Source organism: Talpa europaea, assembly GCF_964194135.1.
Source record: "Talpa europaea genome assembly, chromosome: 15".
Classification (NCBI taxonomy): Eukaryota; Metazoa; Chordata; class Mammalia; order Eulipotyphla; family Talpidae; genus Talpa; species Talpa europaea.
Window position 1 is genome coordinate 14,235,931 of NC_140083.1, and position 13,978 is coordinate 14,249,908.

The window sequence follows — 13,978 nt, forward strand, 5'->3', positions numbered from 1 at the left end:
ATGTCATCGTCAAATCTCCCTTCATTATAAGGACACCAGTGATTGGAGTAGGGGTTATCCTAATGATTTTAATCTTAACTAGTTGCATCTCATTTCCAAATAAGATCATAGGACTATCACACACGAACTTTGGATAGCTGCAGCCCTTCCCGTCACGTACCAAGGTAACATTCTTAGCACCCACACTGGTTTCTCAACACTTCGTGGGTGACATTTCTGCTGTGGTTTCAAATGTTTAATTGGCACCTCAAGGTTTGAAGTGATCCATCAAGAGAAGCTTAAGTAAGAATCAAGTTTCATGGACATTAATTGCTAACACTCTCCAAAGGGGGACAATATCCCGACAGCCATTTATAAACTCAGATGTTCACTGTTGGTGTGATCTTATTATAACTTTCCTCATTCATGACACTAAGAGGCAGACTTCCCTCTACATCCCCTCTCCCCCGCATTTCATTATTTAACAGAAGCATTGAAAGTAGCAAGTATACAGAATTTTTTTAGAAAGTAAGAGTGATAATTATGCACTGCATATAAATAGTGCCTGGCAGTACCATGTTCTAGGGACAGTAATGGGAGTTTATCGATCCCATCTGTTCCCAGGTGAAGGAAAAATCTTAATGTGGCAAAAGTCCAAAATTTGATGCTATCTAAAGATCTGCTTTCTAAAGTGCTTCTGTAACAGTTGACAAATTAGCCTGCAAGAGGTTGAGACCATTTCATACTTAGACTAAGTCTATCATGTCCACTTCTTCCCATACCTCACTAACACTGTGTGTTATCTACAGTAATGTGATCAAGAATAGTAGATCATGTTATTTTAATTAATACAAATTAAATTACAAATGAGGTCAAACATCTTTTTTTTTTTTTAAAGATTTATTTATTTATACAAGAACCAGGGTACAGGCCAGATGTGTGGGAGGGTGAGAGGATTCACCAGAGACAGAGTGGGGAACAGAACAGGTAGACAGACTGAAACACACTGCTGAGGGGAGCAGCAGGTGAGACAGGAGAAGTCTGCTCGGCATGTGGGTATCTCTGTAGCCGGTGGGGATCGAAGAGGAACTGCAGAGGCTGCTGACAGCTTCACAGCGCTGCGCTCAACAGCCTGCGTCACCAGAAGGCCCCAAACATCTTTTCATTAGAAATTTCTATTCACTGCAACCTACTCCTATTACTTGTCTACTTTTCCTTTTAGGCTGATGAACTCTTTTATCCCAATTTGTCATTCTCTTTATGTAATAAAGATCTTAGCCCTTTGTCAGTATGTGTCAAAGCATGTTTCCAAATATGTTATTTAGCTCTTAATTTTTATATTTTAATGGCTTTAGAGAGATTTAGTATTTATAAATACTCAAATTCATCAATCTTTTTCTCTACCATTCAGGTTATGTGTCTGGTTGTATCTCCTGGTCAAAGGTCATTCCTATTTTAAGGTTACTATCATAAATGTACCTACTTATGATTTAAATTTTATTTTGGTAAAATGAAAGAAGTACTAAACCAGTTTTATAATTTCTTTCCACATGACTAGTCAGTTAACTCCCAACTATTACATAACCCATTGTTTTCCTGCTGATTTGAAATGGCTTCTTCATAATATAAATTTCTGCAAACACTGGAGCTTCATTTTTTAAAATCCTCTCTATTGCCTTTTGATTATTACACCAGAACCACTTATAATTTATTTAACAATGATAAAGGTTATCTCCTTCCATTACTTTTCTCTTTTCAAACTGATACCTGGCTATTGTTACACAGGTATTTTTTCCAAATAATCTTTAGGATGAATTGTCAAAATTCAAGATGGAGTGGGAGGAAAACTCTATTAGAATACTACTGCAGTGACTTTAAGACTATTGGAAAGTTAAAGAATCACTCTTTAAAAGATTGAGTCATAACATAATATAAAAGGGTTCAAATTGGAGTCCAGTTTCAGTATCCCTCTGTGAGCCCTTAATAGGCTCTGTTGCTGCTCCAGGTGATGCCTTCTACTGATGGTACTGTATTAGTTCCTTATTGTTGCAATAACAAGTCATCACAAACTCAGTAACTTAAGAAATGCACATTTGTTTTTTTATGGTTCTTGGACTCCAAAATGTGTCCCAATGGGCTAAAATCAAGGTGTTGGTATGACCACCTTACTTTGAAGAGACTCTAGGGAAGAATCTATTTTCTCATCTTTTCTAGCTACAATGAACTTCACTCATTCCTTGGCTCATGGCTTCCTCCCACCTCCAAAGCCAGCTCTGACCAGTCAAGTGACTCACACTGCATCATTCTGACACTGATCTCCTTCTCACTTTCACTTAGAATTCTTGCACTTACATGGGGCTGCCTAGATAATCCAGTGTGATCTTCCCATCTCAAGATTCTTATCTTTATCACATCTGCAAAATCTCTTTTGCCACTTAGCAAAATATATTCACAGATTCTAGGGAATGAGAGTGGGAACATCTTTGAGAAGCCATTGTTCTGCTACTACTGTTATCAATGCTTCTTCCTTCCAGGCTTTTCTGCTGTTACTCATTCTTACCATCAACATCTCTTATTATTTTCTTTTTTTTTTTCTTTTTTTGTGGGACCCTTGCCGGTGGCCTGGGATCAAACTGGCACTGCAGAGGCTGTGGGCAGCCTCACAACCCAGCGCTCAACTGCTGCGCCACCAGGGGAGGCCCCTCTTATTATTTTCTTATTGTTCCATATTTCTGTTGTAGTCTTCCTTTTTTGAATGTCATTGTAAATCTTTTCTTGATATTGCAGGACATGTCTGAACAGCAGGCCACTTTCAAAACTTTCACCTACTTTGAGTCATTTGGAATTGTGAGTTATCTTTAACTTAGATGAGCCATAAGCCCACTCCCAATAGAATTTAGGAAGTAATGCAAGTGTGTAAGTAGCTTGTGTCATATTTCTGTTCCCATTGTCTTATGTCCTGACATCTTAAAGCTCATCTAAGTCAAACCACCATCTTCTGTTCTCTGGAGAATTGGGTTTTGTTGAGCAGATTCAGCTTGAAGACATCCAATGGCAGAGAACCATTGCTAAGCAAAACCTCTAATTGTTAGAAAACTCATCTTGAGCCCAAATATGTCTCCTTGTTATTATCTTTACAAATAGAAAACAATTTTAATCACTCTTCTACTTTTCTAATTGATGTGATACATATTTCCTGTACCTTTTATTCTTCAGTATTTTCTCACATGACATGGGTTTGATAGTAAACATTTGCTCACCCTTATCCATAGAAAACAGTCAATTTGGTTTCGCACATCCTCCAATGTGGACCCCAGTACCAGACTGAGTATACCAGGCATGGTCTTCTGCAGTTTTAATGAAGTTGCCACAGCTTCCCCTTATGGTTAAGTGGCAAGTTCAGAGAGATGCCACATGAAAGTAGCTCAGAAAAGCCTATAAGTCATCTTACTTCTGATAAAAAAACAAACAAACACATAACTGATACTTATGAGAAATGCCTGTACCCATACCTCTGCTTATTGATTGTTGATAAGTTTATCCAGAAGTCAAAGGCCAAGTATCCTTCAGCACTTTTGATGGATAAAATCAGGACAGACATACAAAGGATGGTCAATATAAGACAGTTAGCCTGTTTTATAAAATTACTAAGCCAGATTGTTCCTGATTCTAATTAGCACATAGGCAGGGAAGACTTGCACTTTCTTTAGTCTAAATATGATAGATCAGAAACAAGCATTGGTGAGGATATGGAAGGGTAAAAACCCACCTTTATATACTTTTGATAGAATGTAAATTGTTGCAGTGTTTATGGAGAACAGCACAAAATTTCCTCAATAAATTAAAGATAGCTCTATGATATAATCTAACAATTTCATTCCTAAGTATCTACCCCCAAAATATAAAAATACTATTTTGAAAAGATATGCACCCCTATCTTCTTTGCAGTACTACTTACAATAACCAAGATATGGAAACAATCTAAGTACCCACTGAAAGATGAGTGGATAAAGAGGAGTGGAAGATGTGGTATATATACACAATGGAATACTACTTAGCTGTAAAAAAAAAGATGAAATTGTGCCATTTGTGACTACATAGGTGGAATTTGAGGACATTACATGAAATGAGATAACTCAGAAAAAGGACAAATACTGATCTTTTCAATCATGTGAGATATAAAGATACAAAAACAAAGAAACATTAAACTAAAACAAACCCTTGGATTCTAATGGCAGCACTGAGGTTACCAGTTGGGGGGGAGTGAGAGTAAACATGGAGGGGGGTCTTGCACTGTGGTGGAGAATTGTTGATACTTTGGTGGTATATGTGGTGTGATGACATACATTTGAAGAGGTGTGAGCCTGTATTCCTAAAACATACACAGTGGTGTAAACAATGCTTCTTCAATAAAGAAAGATAAGAAAAAATAATATGCCCTTAAAAATAAAACATTAAAATTTCAATACAGTAATGTAGACCAAAGAAAGTATGATTGTGGTATATTGCTACTTACATTTATTATGTAAACATATATTTGCCACAATGCATTATTAGAGGTAAATTAAAGCATTAAATAGGAGGCTTTTATGTGTTTATATTTAGCATCTTTAGATGAGATTTATGGAACACTAATATTCATCACTGAAGCAATCACAATCTATCCTCAATATTTCTATAGAATCTCAATGCTATTCCAATCAAAATTTCAATGTCATTCTTCAAAGAAATAGAACAATTATTGATGAAATTCATATGGAATCACAAAAAACCCCGAATAGCCAAAGCTCTCCTGAAAAAAAAAGAAGGGAATGGAGGCATTACACTCCCAGACTTCAAACTATACTACAAAGCCATAATCATCAAAACTGCATGGTATTGGAACAAGAACAGACATACAGACCAATGGAATCGAATAGAAAATCCAGAAATAAACCCACAGATTTATGGTCAACTAATCTTTGACAAAGGAGCAAAGACTATGCATTGGAGCAAAGAAAGTTTGTTCAATAAATGGTGCTGGGAAAACTGGGTCGCTACATGCAAAAGAATGAAGCTTGACCACTACCTCACACCATACACAAAAATCAACTCAAAATGGATTAAAGAACTAGACATAAGACCTGAAACCATAAAATACATAGAAGGAAATATAGGCGAAACACTACGTGATTTGCACATCAAAGACATCTTTACAAACACATCACCCAAAGCAGTGATAGTGAAGGCAAAGATAAACAGCTGGGACTACATCAAATTAAAGAGCTTCTGCACAGCAAAAGAGACAATAACAAAAACAAAGAGAAACCCCACCAACTGGGAGAACATTTTTGCACCCAACACTAATGATAAAGGACTGATCACAAAAATCTGCAAAGAGCTGATGAGACTCAACAACAACAAAGAAAATAATCCAGTCAAAAAATGGGCAGAAGAGCTAAAAAGAAACTTCTCTGAAGAGGAAATGCAAATGGCCAACAGGCATATGAAAAAATGTTCAACATCACTTGCCATCAGGGAAATGCAAATCAAAACTACCATGAGATACCATCTTACACCAGTGAGAATGGCACATATTAAAAAAACTACTAACAACAAATGCTGGCGAGGGTGTGGAGAAAAAGGAACTCTTCTGCACTGTTGGTGGGAGTGCAAACTGGTCCAACCACTGTGGAAAGCTGTGTGGAGATTTCTGGACCTACTAAACATAGAGCTTCCATATGATCCAGCAATTCCACTCCTAGGTATTTACCCAAAGGACACAGAAACATCAATTCCAAAGAACACCTGCACCCCTATGTTTATAGCAGCACTGTTTACAATAGCTAAGCTTTGGAAACAACCCAAATGCCCAAAAATAGATGACTGGATCAAGAAGATGTGGTCCATATATACCATGGAATATTACTCAGCATTCAAAAAAGATAAACACATGCAATTTGCAGCAACATGGATGGCGCTGGAAGGGATCATGCTCAGCGAAATAAGCCAAAAAGAAAAAGAAAAATACCGGATGGTCTCACTCATAGCAGGAATCTAGAAAACTTAAATAAGGGACCAGGAAAATGAATAACTATAAGAAAGTGAAAATCAAAATCAACAAAAAACTATGAACCAGAGACACTTTTAGGGGGGCGGGGGCGGGAGGGGAGGGATTGGGGTCAGAATGGGGGGCTGCAATTGTATGGGGAATATAACAATAAAATTTAAAAAAAAAAAAAAAAGAACTGGGGTACAGGCCAGAGATGTAGGGGGTGAAAGGATTTACCAGAGACAGAGTGGGGAGCAGAACAGGCAGACTGACCGAAATACATTGCTGAGGGGAGCAGCGGGCGAGACAGGAGAGGTCTGCCTCACCATGTGGGTAGCTCCCAGGCCAGGGATCCAACTCATGCTGCAGTGGCCATGGACAGCCTCATAGGTTGCGTCTTAACTCCTTGTGCCACCAGGGAGGCCCTGGATAGATATGTTTTTAAAGCATTAGTAAAATATTTTGCATTTGGGACATATGGAAGATATTTTTCCTTTTTCTTTAGAGATAAGGTATTTGGTGTGGATAGCCCAGTGGTTCTAGTCCCTGCACTGCTCTGACGCTCCTTTTTGGAAAAGAAGCCCAGGATTTTCTATAACATTTATTGTATGAATAATTTGGGGGTGGTGGGAATGAGAAGTATTTTGCTAATCTGTAGTCAATGGTTGTGGCAAGCTGGAAGCATCTGGGAAAATATCAGAAGAGTGATTTAAGGGCATAGAAACAATAGGCTTTTGGGTATACTAATATTTCTTGCCTACAAAAGCCTGGGTATTGAAATCCTATTTCAAAATGTAATATAAATCATGTCATTGAGAATGAAATAGCAATGTTAGGTGTATATACATTAAGCTAACAAATAAACATATTTGCTAATGACTCCAATGAGGTAGAAATTATGCAATTAGTGGAAGAAACAAAATGATTAAAATAAACAATTTGCTCTCAGGAAAAAAAAAATATTTCTATAGAATCTATAGGAAATCCAGTTCTTATGATTACCTCCCACTTCAAATTCCTGTTTGTGTAGAACGCTGATTTCATTCACTTTTCTCATTTTTCATTTGTTCTTGACACTCTGTTCCCCGACTACTGGAATAGGTAACAATACCCTCGTTAACTATATCAGGAACCTTTGTACAGAAATACTCATAGCAACATTGCTTTAAATGACAAAACACCTTGGGAATGTTTAAAAGTCCATTGTCAGGAGAATGTATAAGTGAGCTATGGAATACCTATACAGTGGATTTCTGTGCCACCTTGGAAATAAATGAAACACAGAAACATTATTGATTGAGAACAGTCACAGAAGAAGAAGAATGTTTTATATTACATATATGAAGTTTAAAAGCATGCAGTACTGAACAACCTCACACACACATAATATATAATATTTATAGTTATATAACTATATTTATATGTATATACATATGTATATAGTTGTATTTTTAACAACAATCCAGGGAATTATAAGCTGAAAGTTCAGGACAGGATTTGCCCTGGCTGGAAAGGGAGGGGGTGGGAATGGAAAGGGAGAGACAAGGGGGAAGGAGAAGGTTTCCATGGTCGTATTCTGTTCCTTGCACTGAGTATTGGAATCCATGGATTCATTTCAGTGCTTTGTCATTTCACATAGCTTCTTTTACTTTTTTTTTTTAAATTTATATATTTATGCATACAAGGTACAGCCAGGGTACAGGCCAGAGGTGTGGGGGGGGTAAGAGGATTCACCAGAGACAGAGTGGGGAACAGAACAGGCAGATGGACTGAAGACACTGCTGAGGGGAGCAGCGGGTGAATCAGGAGAGGTCTGCCGCACCATGTGGGTAGCTCCCTGGCTGGGGATCGAACTTGTGCTGCAGTGGCTGCGGATAGTTTCCTAGGTTGCGTATTAACCCCTTGCACCACCAGGGAGGCCTTACATATCTTCTTTTAAAGGCTGCTTGCCAGGTGTTCTGTTGAATGTCCCTCTTTTTTGAAAACATGAAACATTCTGTTTCAAAACCCAGTTTTGCTCTGTTTAACCATCTCCATCCTTGGGGGCACTTCTTTTCCATAAGGAAGCCATGTAGGAAGGATTTCTTCCCCTGTGAGAAGAGATGACACTTACTCCAGAGGATGTCCTTCATTGTTGTTTAAAATACTTTTTCTTTCCTTTACACAAACCCACATATCCACACACATATTGACAGGGGAAAGCAGTAAAGGAGATACATTGAAAGTTGACTATTCATTATGTGAGAATGTTGGGTTTTCATGTAATTTTTTCTTCTTTACTTTCTAATATTTCTCTAATAAATGTCTGTTTCTTACCTTTTTAGGGGAAAACAAACTCATTTACACTGTGGTTAAATTTCAGTAGTTTTCAAGACCTTTAAAATACTCATAGTTCTTCACAAACATAGTCAAATTCCAACTTAATCAAATCTGTGAAGAATGGACTGTTCTGATTAATTTAATGTGGGAGGAACTGGTATTTAAGCTAGAGACTGTTTATAGTCTTGTTATAATCTTGATATCTTTCACTTTTAATGTACAAAACAGTAAACAATGATAGTAACCAAACTGAAAAGCAAAGTAATTTGCATCTAAAAAGGACATAATTATTCCAATCTTCATGAAGTTTATAGTCATCTGGTGTATGCCCTGTACAATATGTATTATGCACAATTTTATCAATAGATAGTTCTACTGAAAGATTTCCACTAATAAGGATTTCCTTCTATTGCTTTTTAGTGCTATATTTAAAGCTAATTTATTAGTGTATTTTTTAAAAAGCTAAGCAGTATAATTAATTCATAGGAAATTATTTTTGCATTGACCCAAATTTGCCCTCTTTGCTTATAAGCATTGGTCCTTGCTCTGCCTTTTAAGAACTTTAAAATAAATCTACCACTGCAGCTTCTCCCCTTCCCCACTTTGTGGGATAGCTCTTGAGGGATAGCCTTTCAAATATGTTGAGAACACTATTAAGCTACTGTTAGGCTTCTCTGAGATAGGCCATTGCTGTTCCTTTAATCATTTCTTCTGTGACATGGTTTTTAAATCATATACCATCCTGATTGCTTTCCTCTGGATGCTTCCTATTTTGTCACCCTTTGTTGTTAAAAATAAATTACTCCCAATTTCCTGCTTTCAATAGAGTCAAGTGAACATAATTGACTCTTTGATGTGTGAGGGTCTGGCATGGTCCGAAAGCAATTGCACTGACCTTGAATACTTACTCTATTATACTGTAAATATCATTATAGCAAAATAGAAACTTATACTAAATCTTTACCAACCCTTGGATTTATCTCAGAAGTTTTTGAAAGTAAGTTTATATTTTTCTTATGTCTTTTCCTTTGGATAGTGAAGTTTACTTCATGGTGCAGCAAAAGTATCTAAAACATAACATGATTAATTATGAAATTCATCATGCAGATAATCTGTTTTTCTTCTCCAATAAACTGTGAGCTTCCTGACATCAAGGTTATGCCTTAGTAGTTTCCAACTCTCCATATATGTGTCTGTGTGTATAAGATACATACCCAGTAAATATTTATTGACTGCTAATACTTTGTATAAGAAATGATCTTATAAAATGAATTCTATTTTTTTTAGAATATGTTGAAGATTCAGTAATACAGAATCAGATAATTTTTCTTAACCTGGTAAAAGTAACCTTAGTGTGTTAACGTTGTTCAGGAAGAGAAATATTAGTGTTGAGACTACATTTACCTCTAAATGACAGAAAACCCAATTAGTGATATACAATAAAAAATCTGACTTGCTTTTTTTCCCTAGATGTATCCAGCAAATTTCATTGTATTTATAACTGGCCCAAATTGAGTCATGTGGTTGTCTCCAGGAATCAAGCAAAGGAAGAAAGTCTTTGAATGATTGGTGATCAGTTAACCAGTTCATTCCACAACTAGAAAGTACAGAGAGTAAAAAAAAGAGATCATGACAAGAGTAATAGCAAGTTCATGATAAACTTTTCTAGTTCATTGTACAATCAGGGGAGCTAAACTGTAAGGACCCTTCAAAAAGGTCGCTGATAATATTAAGGTTACATGATTGCATAACTTAATCAATCAGATGAATCATCTTTTCTCAATCAGTTTCAGAAGAACTGATGAACCTGGTTAACTTTTCTAGTTTTTATAAATTAAACAGGCTGTGTCTTTATCACAAAGTTATTTTTATTTTTTCTCCTTCCTTTCAGGAGTCCTATCCAAAGAAGAGGAATTACACTATGGAAATCGAACCATCTGCTTCTCTGGATACATTTCCTTCAGAAAATGAGAACTTTCTATGTGATCTCACGGACACAGCAGTTACAAAGAAACCATGCTCCTTAGAAATTGCAAGGGCTCCTTCACCAAGAACTGGTAATATTTTTGCTCACAATTAAGTAAATTAAATTGGCATGATTATATATATAACGCTATATGATTAATCTTTTGCTTTCCCATGATATTTTAAAAAATGAAAGTGCTTTGATAGAATAATTGATTTTTGCTTTTTTGGTTTTTACATTTTGAAATGTGTTTTGGTAAAGTTAGGAGATATTTTATGTGAAGCCTCTTAACTTTCTAGAAAGAACCTCATGGGGGTGTTACTGCCTTGGTGAAGTCACTTGGAAATCTTTTAATAGGTGGAAAAATTTCTAGGTCATTTATAAAGCTTTGGAGCCTTCAGAACTTCATAGTAGATTTGCTGTCAGGAGTTGTGCTTTTGATGTACTTTCTGCATCCTGTTTCAAGTTATCAAATCAACTTTGTATATTATATACCTTTCTTGGTATTTTCAGATTATTTATGTGTGAAAAAGGCAAGGAAACATTATCCCTGTAAGGAAATTGGAAGTGTCTTATTTTAAGATTAATATGTTTGGGGGGGGGAAATCTTTGCTTGAACATGAGTCTTGACAACCTCCCCATTTGCTTTTGGCTACTTCTCCACTACCTCTAAGAAAGCAGGCAGGGGTGTGACATGAGAGCACGTGAAAGGAGTTTTCAAGTGCGTGGTCAACATATCAGCGCCTCAGAGAAATTGAAGCAAGTTCTGAAGAGAGGCTTTTTTGGTTTGACAATCTAATTACTGCTTATTTTTGAAAAGTGAATTTTAGAAGTGAGGCAATAAAATCAGGTTTCTGGAAGTTAACAGAGAAAATGTCAGAAATGGGAAGAAAATGAAAGTGAAGAGTACAGATTACCCTTTCCTGAAGATTTAAAGCAGAGATATGATGGTAACATGAAATGGCAGGGTTTTTAAATTTTTATTATTATTAGTTATCAATTGTTTACAGAACTATACAATTTGGGGCCACATTTTCATACTTGCATATGTGCACATGCTTCACTCACCCTCCACCAAATCTCCTTCCTATCCTCTCTCCCCAACTTTTTTCCAGCCACTCCCTATGGTAATCAGTATATTTTTCACTGAGTCCAAGAATTATTTTGCTGTGTGCTTTGCCAGCTTGGATTCTTTGGTTATTTATACTCCACAGATGAGTGAAACCATCCAGTAACTGTCTTTCACTTCTGACTTATTTCACTGAGCATAGTTTATTTTAGAATAGTAAGGCTAGGTCAATGTTAGAGGTTGAAGGAACTTACTGTGGAGATCAAAAGATGGGAAGTAAGGAATGAAGAGAGAACAGAATGGGTAGAAGTTAAGGCTGAGCTAGTCTAAGAAAACACAGACATTGGTTCCCCCAGAGGGAAGAGAGAATGAGCATGATTAGGAATATAATTCTGAAATATGTAGCTCCACATGGATTCAATTTCTGGGTTAAGATAAAAGTCACTGACTGAAAGCAGGGCTAGATCTTGAGAAGGTATAAATTAAAATTCAGAAATGCCATTTTAGATAATTACGAGGGATTTATAGAAACCAGCAAATGGGTTTTTGAGCAGCATTGAAGCTGATTTGTTGCATGAAAATCAAATATATTGAGTATTATCTAAGTGCCAAATAGTGTTCTAAGTTCTTCATATATATTATCTCATACAATGTTTACAAACCTTAAGGTATTAATATGATTATTCTCCTTTTGCAAGCATGATTAGCATAGTTTATTTTAGAATAGCAAGGCTATTTAGAATTGTTAGTTTATTTAGAATAATAAGGTTAGATGAAGTTTAGAGGCACTGAAATCTTAGAGAAATTCCCACAGTTACTTAGTAATAAGGAGTGGATCTGCAACTTAAACTTGGGTGCCCAACTTGTGTTATTAAACTGTGTCCTATTGCTGAATTATTAGGGCATGAAATAGAATAGAAATTGTGACCAAGTCTGACTGTAGTGCACATGTATCAGCAATATTATCAGAAGTATATTGTGATAGGATAAAAAACTTCAGATGAGGATAAAGTCAGAAAAATAGTGAGGCTCCAGAAGCAAATCACAGAGAATGAAGTTAATGCTGATCCCAAACAAAGTGAGTTGATGAGAATGAAAAATCTTCCATTGGAGAGGAAATTGGGGGGAGATAGAGGTACAGCTTAAAGTAGGAGAACGGTGGTACGTCTGTAATAAAATGGAAAAGAGCTTTAATTTGGGCACAGGTGGCAGGAGGTGGAAGGAAGAATAAGTCAAAGAAGACAGGGATGTATTCACTAAAAAATCAAAAACTAATTGAGTTCCTTCGTGTGCCAGCCATCTGCATGCTGACGATGGAGGGGTGAAAAGGACAAGGGTCCAGGTAACTGGGCTGGTGAAACCCAGAATGACTTTGCTGCTGAAAACAAAGAGATGTGTTGGACTAAAAATAGGGAAAAGAAAAACTTCTTAAAAGCATCAGTGACAGGAAGATTATATAAATGGAATAACATGTAAATTAGGAATGTCTTCTATCAGTAGGTAGCAAAGGCTAACGCATGGGCCAGGGTGGGTGGCAGATAGAACCCTAAAGCCAGTTTCTCCTGAGGGAGTTTGCTGAACCTGATATTGAACTTTGGTACTTGTTGCCTCTGCGGGTTTGTCTGCAGAAAACAGATCTCTGTACCTGCCCAGTGTGAACACTCTAACAGGAAATCCTTCCTCCAGGCACTACACTCTTACAGTAATCAGAAATAATTCTGCCAGTATCTCTCACCCGAAGGAGACTGCAAGGAAAGATGGTTTGTTGTGAGCAGAACAATGGGGCAAATTCCTGAGGAGTTATTACCACAAAATGGTCCTTGCACAGATTGGCTCCCTGAATTTATTGGCTCCCTGGTCCAAAAACATCAATCTCTGAATTTACTTTAAAGTCATACCCTCAGGCGTCAAACAGAAGCAAATGTAATCCAGCTAGAGAGAAATTTACTGTCTTCATAGGCCCCTGAATAATTCCTGTAAAATACCTTTTTCCATTTAAAATGATCATTTTACTATAATTAAGCCCACAAGGAAAAGAACAGTAAGAGGGAATCAACAGAAACAAGAAAGACAAGATCCATCCATGAAATTCAAGTATTGGCGTTACCGGATGAGACTAAAAAAAAAAATGACTGCTATTACAAATCAAACATAAGCTTGAAGGTATTTTGAAGACTAGAAACTGTAAGAAATGACCTAGCACATTTGAGAGAAAATGACAAAAGTAGTAGAAATGATAAAAAAAACACTCACAAAAATTAGAACTCACACACCCATACCCACACCCACACCCACCCACCCACCCACACACACACACACACACACACACAATGTAAAATTTAACCAATGTAAAATTTAAAACATAATGGATGGATGGAATAGCAGATTCAATTCTGATGAAGAGATATTTAATGAGCTGGAAATTATGTTAAGAAGTTTTCAGAGTGTTGCATAGAGAGACAGAGAGATGCTAAGAGTCTTGGAGGATACACTGAGAAATTCTGTCTTATCTAATCTAAGTTCCAAAAGAAGAAGAGAGAATGGGCTAAAAGTAACATTTTAAGAGTTACTTTTCCAAAAAGCCATAGGTCTGCCCTTGAACTCACAGACAAGT

At 36.7% G+C, this 13,978-nt stretch overlaps 1 protein-coding gene across 6 annotated transcripts in view; it reads left to right on the forward strand.

The window, feature by feature from the left end:
- ANKS1B (ankyrin repeat and sterile alpha motif domain containing 1B) overlaps window positions 1-13,978 on the forward strand; it is a gene marked incomplete at both ends in the record, with an annotated part of 793,016 nt that overhangs the window by 226,843 nt on the left and 552,195 nt on the right. For all 6 annotated transcript variants that reach the window (XM_084256217.1, XM_084256227.1, XM_084256226.1 and 3 more), the window contains one exon: window positions 10,221-10,386. In XM_084256217.1, the coding sequence (XP_084112343.1) occupies window positions 10,221-10,386 (166 nt within the window). The remainder of the gene's footprint in view (window positions 1-10,220; window positions 10,387-13,978) is intronic.